The sequence below is a fragment of the Amblyomma mixtum genome, chromosome 10, assembly GCF_055824585.1.
Source record: "Amblyomma mixtum isolate Tamu chromosome 10, ASM5582458v1, whole genome shotgun sequence".
NCBI lineage: Eukaryota > Metazoa > Arthropoda > Arachnida > Ixodida > Ixodidae > Amblyomma > Amblyomma mixtum.
Window position 1 is genome coordinate 111845333 of NC_143021.1, and position 22525 is coordinate 111867857.

The 22525-nt window shown below is 44.5% G+C and overlaps 1 protein-coding gene across 5 annotated transcripts in view; it reads right to left on the reverse strand.

The window, feature by feature from the left end:
* Positions 1-22525, reverse strand: part of LOC149326691 (ryanodine receptor-like) — a 539764-nt gene that overhangs the window by 6982 nt on the left and 510257 nt on the right. For all 5 annotated transcript variants that reach the window (XM_089562900.1, XM_089562898.1, XM_089562899.1 and 2 more), the window contains exons 118-125: positions 20491-20533; positions 16694-16809; positions 10953-11013; positions 9736-9882; positions 6944-7075; positions 3686-3734; positions 2218-2325; positions 1583-1647 (exon numbers count right to left, since the gene is read on the reverse strand). In XM_089562900.1, the coding sequence (XP_089419026.1) occupies positions 1583-1647; positions 2218-2325; positions 3686-3734; positions 6944-7075; positions 9736-9882; positions 10953-11013; positions 16694-16809; positions 20491-20533 (721 nt within the window). The remainder of the gene's footprint in view (positions 1-1582; positions 1648-2217; positions 2326-3685; positions 3735-6943; positions 7076-9735; positions 9883-10952; positions 11014-16693; positions 16810-20490; positions 20534-22525) is intronic.

The following is a 22525-nucleotide window of genomic DNA, read 5'->3' on the forward strand; positions in this document are numbered from 1 at the left end:
TGCATCAAACACCGGCTTTCCTGCATGACAGCGGTGCCGCGCGAAATATGCCAGCCTAGAGGCTGGCATTTTCACACAATCACTCCCCATATTCCCCTCATCGCGTGGTTTCACAGTGTCTTCATGTGACACTCTGGACCTGGCTGCCAGAAATAAAAGTGACCTTTGGAGAAGTTAGATAACATGCTGCACTTTCCCATGGGATTTTAAAGGAGATGCTATAAACAATATTTCAATGTACCCAAGATAGACTGTACGAGGGGGTACCAAAAAGAAACCGGACTTATTTTTGTTTGAACTTATTTGTTCACATTTGAAGCACAGACCTTCAATCTCCTTCAAAGTATTCCCTACTTGAAATGATACGCTTGTCGAATCTTTCATTTCATTTTTCAAAACATTGTTTAAATTCATCTTTTGTTATGCTTGACAGTGCCTCCGTCGTTTTTTTCTTCACCATAGCAACATCAGCGAAACGCTTTCCATTCACCTATTTTTTCATTCTAGGAAACAAAGAAAGTAGCACGGGGCAAGGTCGGGAGAGTATGAGGGTTGAGGAATAGGGGTCATGCCATTTTTGGTCCAAAATTGTCGTAGAGACAGGGCTGTGTGAGCAGGGGCATTGCCATGATGGAAAAACCAGTCACCCGACCGCCACAAATCTGGCCGCTTCCACCGCGCACTGTTGCCCAATCTTTTCAAAACATCCAAGTAGAAAGCCTGGCTAACTGTCCGACCCTGCGGAACAAATTCTCAATGGACGACTCCTCTCACGTCGAAAAAACAAATCAGCATTGTTTTGAGGTTTGGTTTCACCTGACGAGCTTTCTTGAGGCGAGGTGAATTTGAAGTTTTCCATTGGCATGATTGTTGCTTTGATTCAGGATTCGATTCAGGAACACTTGAGTTGTCCCCATAGCATCGTCCTTGTAGGTCTTTCATAATATTTCAAGAGTTTCCATTCAACTTTTTCCGAGCAAAAATCAGAATTTCATTGGCGCACGCTGTTCACGAAAATCAGCTATTGCAAAAACGACATTCACACAAAACAGTCGTCACTCTAAATCTCTGCCTAAACTAGTCTGACCTCCTTCAACGACGGCACTCGGCTTACTGACTCTGGAATGTTCGTTCTACGCGCTCCTAGTGGCAAAACGTGTTACCACAGAAGCTTTGCCGACCAAAAAATTTAGTCCGGTTTCTTTTGGGTACCCCCTCGCATATGCATTTGGTGAGGTTAAGATAATGGCAATATTAGTGGTTATAAATCTGGGCCAATACAAATAGTCCTGTTTTTGTCTAATTCAACTCTGATTCAGTGGAGATGCAAAAAACTTTCAGCACAACACTTCGTAAATGAAGTGTCCTTTTTCCTCACTTTCGAGAAGCACAGAAAATATCAACGGTGGTACTCAATTGCTACCAGTCCGAGTTTGAATTGAGTACACTTTTATTACCTTGAAGTCAGAGCAAGTCAGAGCAATATGTGCAGTCACACATACAGACATCATGAACAGTCTCCTCTACACAGCAGTCAATGTGTCAAAGAACCAATTCTAGAAGGGACACATATGGGACGCACCTCCATGTCATCGACCACGCTCTGTAGCTGGTCTCTCAGCTCTCCAAAGGCATCAATGATTAGACCTGAAAGAGCAGCAGTTCCCATTTAAAGGATGTCACAGACAACTGGAAGACAACATGATATTGACAGCGTGAAGAAAAAACTTTGGAGCACCATGCCACATTGGCACAAGGAGAGCTCGTAGGCAACTTCAGTAAGGTAAGATATTCTATAACTGCTTTTTTTTTTTCAAGAGTTTCTCTCTGCAATATGAATCTAGAAAATTTGCTAGATATATAGTTTCCAGGGACCGGCTCTAGCTATGCAACCGCAGAGATGGACTTATAAAAACTGAAACCTGAAATCTCACTTCCGTAAACATATTTCGAGCATTTGGCACAAGATACATTCAGGTGGTTGATTTTAAAATTCTTGAATAAGCATACGGTGGTACAGAATTTGACCAGAAAATGGGCCTATCTTACGAAGCCATGAGTGAAATACAAAGTGAAATTTTTGGTCTTTTTTTTTGCTTAGGCTGTAGCTATACAAAGTGAACTGTGCATAGCTACAACTGGTTTAGGGTACGAGATAAGTTAGTCCTAACACGCTTTCCTAAGCCTAACCGGACGCGAGATGCTGCACAGACTCACCCTGGATGATGGCCAGCAGGATGACGATGACAAAGAAGAAGAAAGTGATGTCGAAGATGATGCGGTACACCTCGTACTCGTCTCCATCCGGAGGCTCAATCTCGTCACCTGGTTGGGGGCGAGACAACCGCACAAAGCGTCAAAAACGGAGCTGCAACAAGTCTCCTTCCTTTTCCTGCTTGATTTTTCTTAAAGGCAGCATGTAAACACCGACACAGTGCAAAGACACTTTTGCGCAGCCTGTACTTGCACATGCTTATTAGCACGGGGGTCCCATGCTTTCATGGCCATTGGCCATTTCTCACAGTGTTTGTGTGATCGCTTTTGGTCTCTTGTTTCTTATGATAGAAAGACAAGCTTCTTTAGCTCAAGAGAGAGATGAATGCATTTAAGTTTCATTGTCAAAGCAGTAATTGTTAGTACAAGTGTAGTGAGCGAAAAACATAGTGTACAAAACAATACTTTTGTTCGAATTGACAGCTTGCAAGACGCATTTTGGAAGAACTACTGCTTTTGTAGCAGCTAAATAAAATGTCAATCTTGGAATGTTGAGAGTGGTTTTTGTCTCCAGTGGGTAGTTGTTTAGAACCGCAACATTAAAAAAAAAAAGAGACAAAATTTATGCATATTAGAGTATCAATGCCATAACATCTAATTGACAAATCATGTGCATATTTGGTAAATTTGTGTGCATATTTCGTTAAGTGTTGAAAACTTCTTTCAGCTGCACATAGTAGTTATTTATAGTTTTTTGTTGTTCAAAGTACACCATTGTCTATAACCCTTGAATGCTACCCTTGCTACCCAAATGCTACCCTTGAATGCTCAATGAAATATGCACATCACACAAATTTAACAATTATGTACATGTTTTGTCAATTAGATGTTATGGGATTGAACCTCTACTATGCGTCATTTTTGGTCTCTTTTAGAGCGCCGGTTCTAAATAAGATTTGTGAGGCTTATCACATTAACAGGGAAGGTGACAATTGTGTGTCAGCACGACATCACTTGCCCTGACCAGAAAAGAAAACATGTATCTCCGAAGCAGTTTACCACATTTTGATTAGTTTGTGCTCTCTTTTTAACCCAGTGTTTGCATCTGCCACTGAAGTGTTTTTAAGTACCTGCTTGTTGTAGTAAATCTTCAGTTGATGTTTAGCGCTCATCCTGTCTCCTTCTCTATCTTTGTCCTAGTTTTATGTGCTAGTCTTTTAATTAACAATTATAACAACTTTTACAAAAAATCTTAGCTCAAAGAAACATGCGTCATCAAGACAAATATTCAAACGAGTTTAAACAGAAAAGACAGACATAGAGAGAGCTCTAGAGAGAGCAGGAATTCATTCTGGGTTGGGAGCTTGTTTCAATCCAGAAGTCACGTCAACTAACTCTGCACGTTTATTCGAACTGAAAACGTTCATGAAATGAAACTTCTCAGTTAAGAATATGCTTGTAGCACACTTACCAATTCCACCACCTGCTCTGACGCCTTTGTACAGATGGAATACAAAGCACTGAAAAGAAACAAAGATACGACTGAGACATAGTGGTCCTCACATATGTTGAACTTGGAAATGTTCTCTTGAAATGAATGCTTCTCACAAAAATAAAAAGGCACTCACTGTTCCCACTCAGTGACCAGCATTTTTCTCACCATAGCAAGTGATGCTGCTTCCCATCGAGATGGTCCCCACAAAGCAAAAATAAATTTCTCTTCTGCTGATATGCAAAGATGAAATTCCCAACTAAATGGACAATATTGACATTGGTTTATGTTCCAGTATACAGTGAAACGTCATTGATTCAAAAGCACTGGAACTGCAGAAAAATATTCAAAGTAACTGACGTAGCACCGTCTGTTGTCCTCTTTCTTGTGCACTGGTGTCATTATTTCTACAACAATGGGACCCAGGTAAAAAATTTTGTTGCGGGAATGTGCGGCCTTTCTTGAACAAACTTGGCGACATACTGCCATGTAAAAGCCTAGCCCTTAACTCATAGCTCTTGCTATTGGAAACGGAGCTGGCTGCACATATAAGGCGATGCATACCCCCCTTCCCCACAGGATGGCATCGTGGCACGTGTGCAACTTAAACTCTGCGGGCTTTCGTTTTTCCCGAATAAAAATGGTCACGCTAACTCTATCTCGTTGAAAGTGCCTGGGTTGGACAATATTTCTGGAGCTGCACAACTTTCTTATTGATGCCTGAACGTTTCAAGCTATATTTAAAAATTTAATTTATTTATCTCAACTAATTATTCAAATAAGACGAGCGAAAAAAATAGTATTGTAACTTAAGATAAACCCTAACAACATCCATGCAATTTCATTTCTGAAGAACGCTTAGGTTTTTGTAATATCTTTGTCCAAACTAGCTGCGACTCTCTCTCTGTGTGTGTGTGTGTGTGCGTGCGTGAGTGCGTGTGTGTGTGTTATAGGAAGAGTGGGCGGGGAAACATGGGGAACAGATGCTGAGTTTGCTTGGCACACAAGATAACAAAGGCAAAAAAGACAGAAGATAACAACGCTGTATTTGCGCACAAAAATGCAAGAAAGTGCGGATGAGTGAAGTCGCTACACAGCAAATGGCAACAAATAAAACATGAAAGCAACTGACGACTTCATAACAAGAAGATGCAATAAGAGAGCCAAAAGGGGCATTAAGAGGTTAAAAGCTGATGGAAAAGTAGAAAATGACAATGCCAAAAGGGGGAAATAAAAAGCCAAGAAGGTGAAATCAGGTGCCTAAAACCTTTACAAAGTCTAAATTAAAACTGCACAACCAAATTACTCAAATGACATCTTGCTGAAATAATTTAGTTCACAATTTCTACAGTGCAATTGAAGGAATGCTAACACAGTCTTATGCTAGCTTCAAAATATGGGCGGCTTCAATAATTTCACGAGTTATTTGGTGTGGATTTGTTCCATTGTTTCATGGGCATACTGTTCTCGCAAGAAATCCACATCAAATCACCGTGAAATCATAGAAGCCGCCCATATTTTGATGCTAGGAGAAGACTGTGTTAGCACTCCCTCGTCTGCGCTAATGAACGTGAAGTAAAATATTTGAGCCAAATATCATTTGAGTAATTTGCCAGTGAAGGTTTAATTTTGACATTGGAAGGGTTATAAGCCCCTGATTTCACCTTTCCGCTTTTTTCCCCCTTTTTAGAATTGTTGTCTTTTACTTTTCTCTCAATTTTTAACCTTAATGCCCCTTTTTGCACTCTCATTACAATCTTTTTATGAAGTCGGTTGATTTCATGTTTTATTTGTTGCCATTTGCCATGTAGTGACTTCACCCCTGTGCGCTTTCTTGCATTTTGGCTTGTGTGCAGATGCAGCATTGTTGTCTTGTGTCTTTTTTCACCTTTGTTATATTGTGCGCCAAGCAAACTCAGCAAATGTTCCCCATGTTTCCCCGCCCACTCTTTGGTTTGGTTTATGGGGTTTAACGTCCCAAAGCGACTAAGGCTATGAGAGACGCCGTAGTGGAGGGCTCCGGAAATTTCGACCACCTGGGGTTCTTTAACGTGCACTGACATCGCGCAGTACACGGGCCTCTAGAATTTCTCCTCCAAAGAAATTCTAGCCACCGCGGCCGGGATCGAACCCGCGTCTTTCGGGTCAGCAGCCGAGCACCATAACCGCTGAGCCACCGCGGCGGCCCGCCCACTCTTTCTTATATATGTATATATAGACTGCTCTTTATTGCAATAAACTAGTTTAAGTCACCGCTGTGGCTGTGGTGTCCGTCTTTTCTTCATCCCTGTCTCGAAGTTGCGCTGTGTTTTATAGCTCTCTCATGAATTGCCAACTAGCCTGATCAGCCACGCGTGCCAGCTTAACCAATCAACGTCACGTCACAGTTTGGTTGAAATTCAGTTTCGCTTTTGGGGTTTTTGCAGCTTTAAAATACCTCTCTCAGTATTTTGAAGGGCCTTTTTTTTACCGGTTAGAAGGGACTTTCAAGAATGTGACGTGACTATCGACTACAATTGTTCAAAAAACCCCTGGAGTTGCTCTTTACCTGTTGTAGGTACGAATTGCGCACAAAAGTCACGCACAGGAAAAAAACACAAGGAAGAATCGAATAAACACTAGTTGATAGTTTGCGCTCTTTCAGTCTCCCTTGTGTTTTTTTCCTGTGTGTGTCTTTTGTGCGCAATTCGTACCTATAACAGTATGCACCAACTCGCCCAACAAGAAGTTCTTCTTAACTGCTCTTTACCTGTATACCTCCAAGATCCTTCAGTCGACGCTGCTATGCTTCACTCTTATCTGTTGGTGCCTTCATCAAATGCAACACAGCAACGTGATCCTGTAGAGACGCTTTTTTTCACTTCCCTTTGCTTTAGCACGGCCACATCATGAGGCTCTTGCGGACTGGCAGTTGGAGCTAAAGCTGTTACTTAATCATTAATAAAAGTAGCATCAAAATAACGAAGTTTAGCAAGATAGATCTTGCATAATAAAAACTTTAGCTCTTTTATTTTTTGTTCTATTTCTTCTAGATTTTAGCGCAGAATGTTCAGCTTCAAATGTGTGCTAAACACAGTGCTGGGGAAATAACTGTTCAGCTTTCCCAAGCTCATGGGGCTGGCACCTTTCAGCAGAGGGCAAAGGTGGAGGAAACCCAGTAAATACTTCGGCAACAAACGAAAAGCACCAGAAAAAGTTCCACACTCGTATGTAGTCTACGAGGGAACCTCCCCTCACCGTGAGCATGCTGTGGCACTTGTGGTCGACCTGGTCATCCTCTTCCTGGATGTAGAACTTGCGGAAGAAGCTGAACGCTATCACCGTGTAGATGTACACTATGATTGTCAGCAGCATCACCGTCAGCACCAGCTGCACAGGAGAAGAAGGAGCAGGCATACCATGTCATAGCTAGTTCTCCACTGCCACGTACTCATCCACTGTCGTTGTGCTAAAAAGTTCGCTTAATTTTGTTTTTCTCCAAAGCGTGAAATTTGACCTTATCAATTTGTCTGGCACTAGACTGCTTTGGAACCATCCTGACAGCATGCATTAGCTTTTTTAACATTTGAAATAAAGTCAAGCCCACTTACAACAACCTTGATGCCTCGTTCTCCCCGTATTACAGCAAAAAAAACCTGCATGACGATTAACCTACCCTTAAGCATGGAATAGCATTGAATTTCCCTTCTGCACGAGTACTCTGCTCTCTTCATAGATGGCAGGAAGTCCTCATACCGCAACTGCCGCAGTGGTCAAGCGATGCGTCACTGCCGCTGCTTCAAACGCAGCTTGTGAGACGCAGGCTGCACTTCCTGGGCTCCCAAAAGGCTCTATGTGCGCAGGCACTCCTTCACAGGCTGTCTATATCTCTTGAGCTGATGCGCAGTGCCACAGTAGGCAAGCCGCAAAAGTGAACTGAATTTATTTAAATTATTTTCACTGCCCCTTGCCATGGTGGGCAACACGGACAGACGGATGCCGGCTTTTTTCGTGAACGGAACCTGTAATTCTATAGCGCTGATACCAAGTCCACCAAAAGTGGCATTTATTTCGTGAAAGCTGCATCATGTGCGTCCATTTCTACAAAGCACACCCTACTGGCTCTCCAGGGCTCTTAGCCAGCCAACTAGGGATGGTATTTAATTAATCGTGGCATCCATGGCAGCTTCCTAGCTGCAGGGGAGTGCATCAGAACACAGCACTGTCCACACTTTTCTGAAGAATCATGCATCCATGATGCACTGCCATACGCTAATCCGCCCGAAAGTTGAGTATGCTTCTGCCATATGGGACCCTCAACAAGCTTACATCATAAACAACCTTGAATCCCTCCAAACCATGCTGTTCATTTCATCTTTTCAGATTATTCACGCTTCACCAGCGTCACTGCATTAAAACAACGTGCCGAGTTGGAACCGCTATCATGTTGATGGCATTTCGCTCGCCTAGCCTTACTTCACAAACTGTATCACCATCCCACCCTCCACGACGACTTCTTTTTGCCACACCCTGCAGTCTTTCCTCGCCGCGACCACGATAACAAAATAAAACGCATCACATGCCGTTCATTGCTATACGCGAAATCATTCATTCCTCGCACTATAATAGATTGGAATAACTTGCCATCACACATAGCTACTGAGGTTAACCTACAATCGTTTAAGCATTCGTTAAAGCAAACCATGGACTAACACATTTGGCATTTTTATGTGCATTTACTGAGTATTTTATTCTGCGTTGTTTGTTGTGTTATTTGTGTACATTACTAGCTTTATTTCATTATCCCGTGTATTTTGTTTCAAGTGCCTGTGCCATATTTGTATGCTTGTATCCCCCCCCCCCCCCCCCCCCCCCCCCCATGTAATACCCTTGCACGAGGGCCCTTAGGGGTACTGTAAATAAATAAATAAATAAATACATCTACGTGTTTTCGACAGCACCAGCCATCGTTCCTGGTCGCAGCATTCGTGCGCAAAGAATGCATCGGCTGCAATCAAGGGCGTCCGCAGAACTTTTTCCAGGGGGGTGCACCCGATGGCCGGTTATGGGGGAGGCGGCAGCTATGTAGTTGTTTTCTACTAGTGCATAAATAATATCCGTAATTCCAAGGGGGGGCAACCGCCCCCCCTTGCCCCCCCTTCCGGACGCCCATGGCTGCAATGTCCACTACCTCTCACTGGGGATGCACACACAGGCAGTGTAGGCAACTGGTGCACACTCGGCCAGTGCTTACTTCGTTCCAATTCTGCCTTTTTATTGCTTTTTGGGTCCGCATGTTTTTTTCAAGGCGCCTCCTCATTCGCTATATCCGAGAAGTGCAGACACAGCTGTTCCATTATCCGAGACAAATTGCCATTGCCCTAATGCACATTTTGACGGTACGCCACTTGTTCTTAATGAGTGAGTATTCACTATTATATCTACGGCCATTACAAGAGGCCTTCACTGTAGTTGTTGGTATTTTAAAAACCCAATCTCAAAACTTCCATTTGGGGAATTTTTCCTTTTTCAAGGCATCTTATGGGCAAAATTTGGCAAAGAGAGGATCGCCACAGGTCTTCAGGAATTGTCGCACCTGTAATTTTCTTATTTTTTCCAGACTGTTTGATTTCCATAACCACTGCAGGAAAGAAAAGGTCAGGAACTTGAATGACAGTTATGCATGGAACATCACTGTCACCTTTAACTGTAACGAGGCTGCAGGTGCCAAGCATTCTGATCCCGATGCCCGCCAAGTGCACTCACCACTATTCACTACCAATGCGCAGATGTTTTATGTTTGGGGGCACAAGTTCTCCAATGAAATTGCTGCTGAAGCTATATTGTGTACCTTCCCATGTCTCCCTTTAGCTGCACTTGACCAGTACTACATTAATACGTTTGAAGCTGCACTTGGGAAGAAACATTTAGCATGACAGTGCAAAACACCAGAAATTGCATTATTCAACTGAACATATGTATCCAGGCACTTTCTTCATAAAGATGAAAAAAAAGAAAACGGCTGCTGCACAAGCAAGCGTCGTCATCACCTGTTTGCCGTTGTGCGTGACTGACTGCAGGATGGTGCGCAGCGTCTTGAAACCCACGGCCACATCCAGCAGGTGGGCCGCAAAGAAGAAGTAGTTGAGGTTGCCCATCACGGAGAAGGTGAAGTACCACAGGTTGTACAGGAACGACTGCACACAGGGTGAGTCTATGGCTCAGTCGGGATTCTTTGGTTCATCCCTGCTAAAGGTATGTACTTGCGCGAAGGACAGAAACGAAGAAACACATACAACATGTACGAGGCAGGCGCAGTTTCTGACTAGTTTTATTTTCAAGAAGGCAGGGACATCACAAAGATGAAAAAATTCAAACATGTGCTCACTTCGCGTCAGTTATCCGTCACAAAGAGTGTTCCCAGAATCGTCATCATCATCATCAGCCTGACTACGCCCACTGCAAGACAAGGGCCTCTTCTTGCCTCTCGAATTAACCCTGTCCTTTGCTAGTGGCGGCCACCGTATTCCCGCAAACTTCTTAATCTCATCCGCCCACCTAACTCTCTGCCGCCCCCTGTTACGCTTGCCTTCTACTGGAATCCACTCCGTCACCCTCGAGGACCAGCGGTTACCTTGCCTTCGCATTACATGCCCTGCCCAAGCCCACTTCTTCCTCTTGATTTCGACTAGGATGTCATTAACCCGCGTTTGTTCCCTCACCCACTCCGCCCTCTTCCGATCTCTTAACGTTACACCTATCATTTTTCTTTCCATAGCTTGCTGCGTTGTTCTTAACTGAAGCTGAACCCTCTTTGTTAGCCTCCACGTTTCTGCCCCATAGGTGAGTACCGGTAAGATACAGCAGTTGTATACTTTTCTCTTGAGGGATATTGGTAAACTGCCATTCATGATCTGAGAGAACCTGCGCTCCACCCCATTCTTAATCTTCTAGTTATTTCCCTCTCATGATCCGGATCTGTGGTCACTACCTGCCTTAAGTAGAAATATTCTCTTACTACTTCTAGCAGCTCGCTACCAAGTGCAAACTGCTGTTCCTTTGCTAGACTGTTGAGCTTTACTTTGGTTTTCTGCATGTTTTTTGCAAAGGGTGGCGAGGCCAGTCAGGTAGCACTGCTTTTTTTCTCGCCATCCTCTGTTTTGAAGACAAAAATTGGAATAAACTGAACTGGAATTCAACTGTGGATGAGTTCACCTGATCTCCTCTGGCCATGCGAAGACCAACCGGATTCCTCCCCAGTACTCACATTGTCGGTGATTGTGACGCCAGCCTTCCAGATCTGGTACTTCCAGTCCACGTTTGTGATGCTAGAAAAACCAAAGAACAATGCTGCACCCATCTTCTCCATGTTTAAAGTTATTCAGTGTTTAGGTACACAGGTCTGTGATACTGTTGTCCAAAGTAACATACCACGAATCAAAGTACTAAAGAGCTCACTTATTCCCTTAATAGCTAACCGGAGAGGGAAACCGTTATTGTTGAGCTCACGCAGTCATTAACAATAAAACACTCTTAAAGCAACTATTTTACCGATTACACTAAAACTGACTCATCTACAGCAGACAGCATGTATTTATTTATGAATACTGGAATCCCACAAAGGATTTTAGCAGCATGGGTACATGAATAAAAAAAAGGAAAATTACAAGTACAAGCGTCAAAAGCTAGGCAACAAGCTCAGATATAGAAGTCACAATTATGAACAACCGCTGATCAGCAATAAACAGAGAAAATAATATGTTGCTGAAATAAAGAGTAAACTGCGCGAAAGGGTTAGGACACCAGGGAGACACATTCACGACACTTAGAAGCGCAGAAGTGTCGTGAATGTGACTCCCTCGTGTCCTAACCTTTTCGCGCAGTTTACTCTTTATTTCAGAAATGAACCAACTAGCCCGGCAAATCCTTTTGCAATACGTAGCGCAGCTGTCAAAAGTTCAGGAAAAAAGCTCAGTATTTATTTATGAATACTGCAATCCCACAAGGGATTTCCTCCATGGAGAGCGCTCACTTTTTTTCTTATGGACTATTTTCTGCAAAATGTATTTTCTGTATGGTCTGTAAATTTTTCAAGTCCCTGATGTCTCCTTTGCAGTGTTTGTACTCTGATAAGCAATTAACTAACCCGTCGCCACGTATTGATGTGAGGGTGCCGCCCCCCTTCCTCCCCTCTGTATCTTGGTATAAGCACATTGCGGTCCGTTTGCACGGGCAGTCGTGGACCAGCGGCCCGCGTGGTCTGACGGCCGGATGACAATAAACCTGAGTTTGGCTATAACTTGGCTGCCGTGTCATTCCACTTCCAAGACACAACTTTCTTTGGCGATGAGTATGGTGAAGCAGACTGATGACCACGTCCATGGAGACCGTTAAGACAGATATTCAACCAAGCATACAAGAAGGATCACGATGGAGCGACTCGGAAGCATCCAGGATGGCCACGATTGGGCAAATGGAACCTCTCGATGAATCTCAGGCAGACTAGGAAACATATGAAGAAAGGATTACTTGGACAAGATTCCAGACGTCAACAAAGTAGACACCTTCCTGAGTGTCATGAGTCCGAAGAAGTACAAGTTGTTGAAGAGTTTGACTTGCTGAACGCACCGGCCAGTCAGGTTTGTTAGAACTCCAGAAAGCATTATGAGAGCTTCTTTTTCCCAAGCTATCAGTTATGACGGAAAGAGCAACGTTCCACCGAAAAATGCAACAAGAAACAGAGAGCATTGAGGAGTTCGTGGCAGCCCTCAGGCAATCTGCAGAAACATGCAACTTAGGAACGAACTTAGAAGAGAGACAGATCTGTGTGTGCTTTGGCCTGGGCTGACATCCAAAAGAGACTTTTTCTTGAGGATGCGTCACTGACTTTCAAGAAGGCGGCAGAGATCACATTATGAGTAGAGGAAGTTTCCAAGAACAGAACACCAGCCTAGCAGGGTAACCCAGGAGGGCCTTCAGAAGTTTTTTGCAGAGGGAGGCTGGGCACAGGACGGTTTACTGTACATGCAATGCGGCTTGTGTCATCTCAACTATGATTGCTGATCCCGAAGATGACTTGTTTTAGATGCCACTGAGAGGGGCATAATCAGAAAGCCTGCCGCTCCCAGCCGACGTCTAGTTCTCACCCTCCGAAAACGAACAGACAAGACTCATGGCTCGAAAACGCCCGGAGGCAAAACGTCAGCGTATTTGAGATTGAGGAGGACGTCGAGCCACGGTTTCAGACAATGCTCGAGAGACCGTGTCAAGAGCTGACATGCTTTACAATGTGTGTTCAGGGAGTGACATTTGAAATGGAACTGGACACAGAAGCAGCAGCCTCGGTAATGCCATACCAGCTTTTTTGGTCCCGTTTCCTGCAGATGAAGTTACGCCCGGCTTCGGTGTTGCTTAGTACGTACACAGGGGAGCCCGAAGGAGGTGGTGTCAGTAAATATTGAAACATCAGCACCAGCTCAGGCTCAACTGGAGCAGCATTAATCATGTGGAGGCACAAGACTGTCGGGCCTTGGGACAAGTCTAGACCGGCATCCCCAGTTGTTCAACAACGAACTCGTCGAAATTCAAAGTAAGCAGGCTGAATTATCCATCAAGCCTGAACTACGACCAAAGTTTTGTAAAGCATTCCGTTCGCGCTGAAAGAAGCAGTGGAGAAAGAACTGGAACCGAGCAAATTTCAAACAGTAGTTTTGTCTCACCAAATGTACCAGTGGCAAAGAAAGGTGGTAGCGTATGCATATAGGGGATATAAGGTGTTGTTGAACTCGTGCTTAAACATTGAAAATTATTCGTTACCCAGGATTGAAGAAATCTTTGGCACACTTTTGAGAGGGCAAGTGTTCTCAATGATTGACCTGAGTTGAGCGTGTCAACAAGTGGTAATGGACAAGCTTTCCCGTGAGTACCTCACCCTCAACACACACAAAGGACTACTCACTATTTGCAGTAAATCACCTAATGTTCAGGGTTGCGTCTACATCCACTTTTTTCAAAAGACCATGGACAACATGCTAAAAGGACTGAAGGGGGTAATATGACCCCTAGCTGACATTCTTGTCATGAGCCGAAACAAAAAGGAACACCTTGAGAAGCTAGATTCACGGCTGACCCGGTTGCATGAAAGGCGCATACGGATTAAGGCAGAGAAGTGTGAATTTTTGAAACCAGAATTGCAGTTTCTGAGTCATGTGGTCAGTAAACAAGGAATTTCAACACCACCAAAGAACATGAAGGCCATAATAGAAGCTTCTGTCCGAATCAATAAAAAGCAGCTGAGAAAGTTTACGGGCATGGTACATCCTACAGAAAGTTTCTGCCAGAGTTATCAACAGTAATAATACCCACACTGAATCAGCTGCTGTGCAAAAATTCATTGTGGGTATCGGTTGAACAATGCAATATAACGTTTCAGAAGATGAAAAGGCTACTGGCACATTATGATCCAGAAGCCCAGTTTCAGGTAGTATGCAATGCTTCACCGTATGGGTTGGGTGCCATTCTAGCGAAGTGGAACAGGATGGTTCCAGACGGCCGACCACGTCTGCATTGCGCACATTACTGCCAAGTGAAAAAGACTACAGCCAGTTAGAGCAAGAAGCAGTAGCCTTAGTTTTCAGAATTAAGAAGTTCCATTGCTACATTTATGGCGGAGTAAACTGATCGCAAGCTTTTACAGACGATCCTCGGTCCAAAGACAGGCATTGCCACTGCTTGTTTGCAGAAGTGGGCCATTACGCTATGAGCCAACCATTACGATCTGGTCTATTGCCCAGGGGAAAGCTAAGTAGGAGCAGATTGTCTATCGTGTCTACCACCGCCTGAGAGTTGTGAGCAGGAATTTGACGACAACAAAGTAACTGTTATGAGGTTTAATGGCCCAAAGCGACTCAGGCTATGAGGGACATCGTAGTGGAAGGCACCAGATAATTTCGACCACCTGATGTTCTTTAACGTGCACTGACATCGCATAGAATACGGGCCTCTAGCATTTCACCTCCATCGAAATGTGACCGCTGTGGCCGGGATTGAACCAGAGTCTTTTGGGTTCAATCTCCACCCCCATCCCACCCCTTATGTAACATCCCTTAAAGAGGGTCTTTAAGGTATTGAAGTGAAGTGCTTAAGGGAAATAAATAGCGCACAAGAGAAGACGGGACAAGCGAGGAGACACAGACACAGCGCTTGTCTGTGTCTCCTCGCTTGTCCCGTCTTCTCTTGTGCGCTATTTATTTCCCTTAAGTATGTCATACCAACATGCCCAAGCCTCGTCTCTTCTGAAGTGAAGTGACCCAAGCAACTACAGATATCCGTCGCACGTCCGAGCTAGATCCTAACATCCTGCACCGAGATCGGACGTCTGTCAGACATACGAACACAGCTTCAGATATCCTTTTCCGCACGTCCATCAAACGTACGGACAGCGTTCACTTTTGTATACCCGTATGAGAGACAAGATGTACGTCCGAAGGATTTTCCCAGGCCAAGAATATGGACGTTTTTTTTTTTCACAGAAAGTTCACGCCTTTAATGTATGTATACTGTGTATACTATGCAGTTTGCTTTTTTAACTGCGAAAGACTTATTCTGCAAATCTGCTTTCAAGAAATTATTTGCATCAGTTGGAGGGTTTGACGTGAAGACGTTTGTAAATGGTGCGATTCCACTCCTACCTTGAGTGGAGGAGCCGCCAACGAGCTAAATTAATTTATGGGGAGAAGCAGGTGTTGCAGAATTTTGCAGCAACTCAATTACTAGTTTTATCTTTAGAAAACTTCTACAAACTAGTGCAGTTGTGCGATATGTCCACCGCTTTGTTACCTAAACCTACCATTGAAACCATCCGTAAATGCAAAACTCCCGCGCATTCTGCTATCATCATCATCATCATAGACGTTAGTTTGCCGTCAGTCCAATCCAATCCATCAGTACAGCTATGTAGCGCTGTTGTTGATTTTTCGCGAAGTGTTGTGCTGCTTTATAGCTCTGTTATTATAATGTGTGGCTTTGTTTGGTCTGTGGACGAAAGTAGTATGTAACTTAAGCAATTCGAAAGATATGGGAAGCGCCTGAAGCTCTTCTGGAACGCTGGAATGCTGTACTGCGCCGGCCTTGGTTTAAAGACGACTTAGTGTGATTGCCTACGAAGGTATGTGTACAGTACACTGCTTGGAACTTCCTTTTAGGACAATACAGCATGATCAGTAACCTCTCACGACGAATCATTAATTCAACTGCCATTTGTCGCAGTGGGGATTTTTTCTGACAATCCGATTGACAGGCTGTGATGCTGTTACAATGTCATGTGACCTAGATGGCCCACCTGCCCCCTAGGCTGGTCCTCGGGGTATTTTTGTGGATGTTCATGGCCAATGACTGCGACATGGGACCCCTAACGCTCTTGTGCTGTATGTGATCAAAAGTATACAGAGGACAAGTTCAGAATGAAGGTCCTTCTTTGCTTGCTACAGAAACTAATATACAGTTGTCACGCGTCCACACTGCCACTTACACGCCCAATGCGCACTTCACGTCGCCTACATAATAATCTTAGCTTCCAAGGTCTATTCGGCCGAACACTCGTGTTTAATTCTTCTGCTTTGCCACGTGCTATCAAGTGTTGGAATGGTCTTCCGGATTGCATTGCTACCATACGTGACCCATTGATGTTCAAAAACGAATTGACCACCTTCATGCATCCATGATATTGTACATAAATTGTGTTCGTATGTGTAGTAAAATGCATCCAGTGCCGCTATTTGTTTGCTGTTTTTTCCTCTGTGTCAATATAATACGGTTTTCTTCAAGTACGGTGTAATAATTGTTTGGAGTCCAATGTATTTAATATTGTTTACTTTCGTGCTTTTCCACTTTGTACCATCTTTTGTCTGCTAAATATTGTAACCCCTCCCCTCACACAATGTTCCAAGTGTGGAACCTGTGAGGTATTTGTATAAATAAATAAATAAAAGGTGCAGGCAGAGCACTCACAAGGGGAACAGTCCGCTGGGTTCCTCCTGTTCCTGGGAGAGGGAGCCACTCTTGTCCATGCCCAGCACATTGCTCAGGGCCTCGGGGTCGTACGTCTCCGAGTACTTCTGCCGCACCTGGAAAGGGACGAGGGGGGGGCCTTCTTAGGGCGAACATATGGGAGCCTGCATTCCGCAGAGCGTCAGTGCCTCCCAGCCACTTATTGGGGCAGACGATGTGAACCATCACCTCTCTCTGTGTGTGCGTCACTCTGCTCAGAGGCAAGGCCAGGTCAAACGCACTGGTGCCTCCGGTGCACGTGTTCACATTAAGAGTGGACGAGGGTCTTAAAACTAACTTTTTTATTTATGGCTGGAATCTCATTAAATTTTGCACACAGATGCATTTCTCTCTTCTGATTCCAAATATGTAGTCACAACAGAGCTGGTGGTCTTAGATCTTACAGTCTAGAATGTGATTAGGTAATTTCTTAAGCAGCTTTAATGAACTTTCCCACTGCATTTTCTTGCTCTTATTTACATGAATTGATAGCCAGAGAGTTCCCATACCCAATGACACTCTTCGTTTTTCTCTAAAGGCATGTCATCCTGATGTACTATGTCGATAGTGAAAGGTTGCAGTATTTTACACTGCAACTCGTTAAGCTAATTGTAAATTGCTATTTATACGTGGCCTAAACAAAAAAAGTAAGAATGTCATCAGGTATGTGAACTCTCTGGCTATCAATGTCGATGACCGATTTTTCGGACTCTCTAGGGACCGCGAAAACGACCGAAAAATCAGGCAGTCCGGAAAATCAAATTTCACCGAAAAAATCGCGAACTTATTTTCACTATGCCGGAGAAAGCGGCCAATTGTATTGCACACATTCTAAAGCTCCTCATGACTATATTTCGCCGCGCGAAATACCGTATAAACGCGTATAAGGGCCGCACTTTTTTTTTTCCAGATTCGAGGGCCAATTTTCAGGGTGCTGCCCATACACGCGATATGCGAAAAAAAAATTTTTTTAAGTAAAAACACACCAACCAGGGAATGAGCGACATTTATTCTACGTTCAATCGTCACTCGCGAAGTATTTAGACTCCTGAGCTGGTGCTGCGCTCTGGTGCACGCTCATGCCAAAAGAAGCCGCGCAGCATGTCTGCTGTCAACGCGTAGCCGTTGTTCCGAAATTCCATCACATAGAGGAGCAGCTCTTCTTCCAGTTCAGGAAACTCGCACGGCTTGACTCGGAAAGCGCGCTTTTTGCAGCTTGTGTTTTTCTTTTGGTTGCACCATCATCGGACGCACTTCTCGGCCACGTCGAATTTCCCGCCCGCCGCAGCTTACCGACCGCGTTCGAGAGCTACTGTGAAGCTCGGCAGCAGCACGCGAAAGCCACTATCATGGCGAACGCGCTAACACGCATGCTAACACGCCACGAAAGGCTGGAGCTGGCGATACTGATGCCGATGTGAACAGCGGAAAATCACGACAGAGAAAAATGTTGATGATAATGATCACGGCGCCATCCATAGACGGCACTTGGAAGCTCCGGTGCGCGCGCGTGGCCTCCGCGAACGGCGCAGCGCCGGAGCAGATCGCGGCCGCGATAAGATCCGGCGGCACGATAAGATCCGGCGGCGCGCTTCGATCGCGGAGGCTACGCGCACGCCGTGGCCTCCGCGATCGTATTCGCGTGTTCGGGACTAAAGACTCGGCACAGATGAGTTCCGTGAACTCAGACTACGGTTCAAGTTCGTGCGGCGGAAGACATTCAAGGACAGTACGAATTCGAAAACACGTGAGCGCAATGTGCCGACTCGCGCAGAATTTCAGCGTCGCAAGAGGCTCCCGTTAAGCTTGAATTTCGTTTTGTTTGATCAAGTTTTCGATATCTCCTGCAGTCTGAATTAATGAGGTTCCACTGTACACATTATATGGCGGCTTGGGTACTGGCGGCGAGTGCGAACGAGGTCCGAAAAATCGAGTGGTCAGTTGCGGTGCGTCCGAAATTTCAAGCGCTCTTACACATTGGCCCTATGGGCCATGTCGCGGTGCCGCGAAAAAGTCCGAATAATCAAGCATGTCCGAAAAATCAGGCGTCCGAATTTTCGGTCGTCGACTAATTAAAAGCAAGAAAATGCAATGAGAAAGTTCATTAAAGCTGCGTAAGAAATTACCCAATTACACTCTAGAATTTAAGATAACTTTTGATCTAAGACTGCCAGCTCAATTATGATTACATTTTTTAAATCAGAAGAGAAAAACACATCTGTGTGCAAAATTTCATGAGATTCTAGCCACAAATAAGAAGGTCAGTTTAAAGAACCTCGTCCCCCCTTAAGAGTGGACGACTGTGTACATCTGCTGTCATAACTTTATGGAACACAACATTTGCCATGCAATTCAATCTCTTTGCTTTCAAGGTCCACTGCTTGGGATTTAATCATGCACTGCGCAACATGCATCAGAACTAGGCGCCATAGGGGAAAGCTCCAGATCAATTTCAGCCAACTGGAATTCTTGGGTTGCGTACATTAATCGAGGCTATGTGCAAGGAAGGAAATAAAATATCATTTTTTTGCTAATACTACAGAGCCCTAATGTTTTATTTTTCGCAGGACCAAAGAGAAGAAAGATGCCATTTTGAAAACATAGTACCCAAACACAGTGCGTGAAAAAATTACACTGCAAGACAAGCCTCCGATTCCGGAACCTTCAGTGGCTGGCGCTTAAGGAGGACGATGACGACAAGCGCTGAACGCTCCATTGCTCATGCGTGCTCTGAACTGATCGCTGCCGCTGATCTCGATCTGGACTGTACAGCTAGTTGTTCGCAATGCAGCCAAGGTGGAGTAGATTTGTAATAAGGGAGTAATTACTCATTGGCGTCCACCCAAGTGCAGCCATACGGCTACAAAGAAAAGCTATACAGCTTTCTCAGAACCCTCGCAGTTAAAGAAAAATTCGTCCTGACCAACACACTTTCCACTTCGAGTTACTGATCAATTCACTCTCGCCCTACCATAAGCTTGTCGTCCCGGTTAGCTCAGTTGGTAGAGCGACTGCTCCGGTGTGGCGGTGGTCCCGGGTTCGAACCCCGGACCAGGACGAATTTTTCTTTAACTACGAAGTTTCTGAGAAAGCTGTATAGCTTTCCTTTGTAGCCGTATGGCTGCGCTTGGGTGGACGTCAATGAGTAATTACTCCCTTATTCCAAGACATTCTGTATTAGAATGCCTTTCTGCCTACTGCATTTTAAAAAATTTCCTGGAAAGTTTTTTGAAATTCGTGGGTCCTGGCTGCTCTCGTGACTGTTGTGCATGCGCAGAATGTCCTGAATGCTCTCTGTATCTGCCTCAGCAGCTGCCAGTGGAAGGGAGGCGGCAGCAAGGAGACTGCCCAGTTTTTGTGCTGGCCCTTTCAGTCCTCCACACTTATTGGAACTTGCAAAGCGCATATTTCAGGCAGTATGAAGACAACCCATCCAACCCCATCTCGTACAGTGCTGTCCCCACACTGTCTCTCACGGTGAAGTTCTGCTTTTTGCAGTTTTGGTGACTCATGCTCACATCTCGGTGACACTGCAACTGCATCAACAGTCACAACAAAATCCATGGAGCCCATCCTAATGCTTCTAATGGAGGGCAGCAAAATTGACATGCATTTCCGGTTGAGTTCTTTTCTGTCATGACTCAAAGTCAGCGCATGCGATTACCTCAGCATTCGTGTAAAGTGACACAAAGAGATGGAAAATATTCACTGAAAAAAAAAAACGTCTACAAAATAAGTGGTTCAAGGAGAAATCTCACCCTTTTCTTGACGAACTTGTCCCAATAGTTCACAGGAAAAGATCTGCAATAAATGAACACAGTGCCTACTTGTAGCACCTTTCTTATACCTTCCAGTTTGCACTCACTGCAATTAAACACTGAGAAAGAAAGGGGAAGCATACGATTCATTCAAAGCAACCCTTTCTCACCTTACAAAGAAAATACAGTGAAAGGTCATTAATTCGAACCTCACAGTTTATGGTTTATGGGGGTACAACATCCCAAAGCGACTCGGGCTATGAGGCACGTCACAATGAAGAGCTCTGAAAATTTGCACCACCTGGGATTTTTTTAACGTGCACTGACATACCACACAGTACAGGGGCCCCTAGAATTTTGCTTCCATCAAAATTCGAACGCTGGGGCAGGGATTGAACGCACATTTTTTGGGTCAGCAGCCAAGCGCCATAGCCACTGAGCCACTGCGGCAGCCCAATTCAACCCTCATTCATTCGACTTGATGCAACACTTCGAGAGGCTAGTTGGTATTTCATTGTTTGTAGAAGTGTGCTTGAGTGCCACTGAATTCAGAGGAGCACACAGAAGGACATGACAGCACGGACACAGACTCCAACTAAGTTTGTTAGAACCCACTCTTGCACATTTGTTTAGAAGGAAGGCAGCGAGCGAATGTGCATTTATCACAATAAAAAACACGCATTGTAGATGAAGGAGGCTAGATAGGCAGCATTCTAACACCAATTCTTTAGTAATCTGATTTCACTTGCTCGCAGGGAAACTGAGGTTGTGCTGATGCACGTGTTGCCTTTCTCCTTGATTAAAAATGCTTCGATAGTTCACGTGTTGATCTGTCCTTACTTCTTGTTAGAATTTGGCTCACACTTTTCATTGCTGCCATCCTTGCAAGGGCAGCAGTGGGCAGGTGGATTCTGAAAGGAGTCCAATGCGTTTCCTATCAATCTTTCATGTTCCCGGCGCGTTCCTTGACACAACGCCCTGTTTTTCTCATTTTGCCACATGAATTCTTTTGACGTTGCCAACTGTCTTCCAGAATACAGTTGGTTCGAGTGTTGACAACTTCATGCCACTTTTAGAATTTTATATGAATGCAACTTTTATCCAGTTTCTACAGCACCAAGGGATTTGCATCGAATCATGTGTCACTCCAGTTTTGTGGAACATTTTTCTTGCATCAAATGACAACCCTCTGCTTTCACTAGCTGATGTCCTAACTGTCCTAAAATTTTTTAGATATGTGGATGATTTTTTAGTACTTCTGAATAAAAGTAACACAGGTCGTTAAAAGGAAACTGTGAAGAAAATTTCAGAAGAGTTAAAACAACATGGTATGGGGCTCTCTTTCAAGTATTAGTTGTGTGGTGAAACCGCCTGCAATTTTTAGACCTCAACATCAAGCTCAGAGAAAGATGTGCTTGCTGCAAAAAGCAGGGTTCCCTGACCTCAAGCTGACAAAAGTGACTGAGGCACTTTTGCAGAAAATCAAGGGCATGCCAAAGAAAACACGGAGGCAAGAAGGACTTGGCAATGCCAAAGCAAGGGTGATCCAGCACACTGACAATCTCAAATGTGTTGGCAACAAGCACAGCATCCCAATGGTCTTCTTGTACCATGGTCAACAATGGTAGCCATGTGACTGACAGCTGTGGAACAAAACACACAAAGCCACAGATCCGGTGTGCCACGGGTGTGGTCCTCTTTTTCATGTGGCAAAGCGTGTGTCAGACAAACTGGGTGCTGTGTCAATGAACGTGCCAGAGAACATCAAGGATCGAAAGGAAACGCATGAACTCATTCCAGAGTTTACCTGCCCACAGCTGCCTCTGCAAGGATGACTACAAGGATGAAAACTGTAAGCCCCGACTTGTCATCATTATCATCATCATCATCAGCCTGACTACGCCCACTGCAGGGCAAAGACCTCTCCCACGTCTCTCCAATTAACAACCCTGTCCTTTGCCAGCTGCGGCCACCATATCCCCGCAATCTTCTTGATCTCATCCGCCCACCTAACTTTCTGCCACCCCCTGCTGCA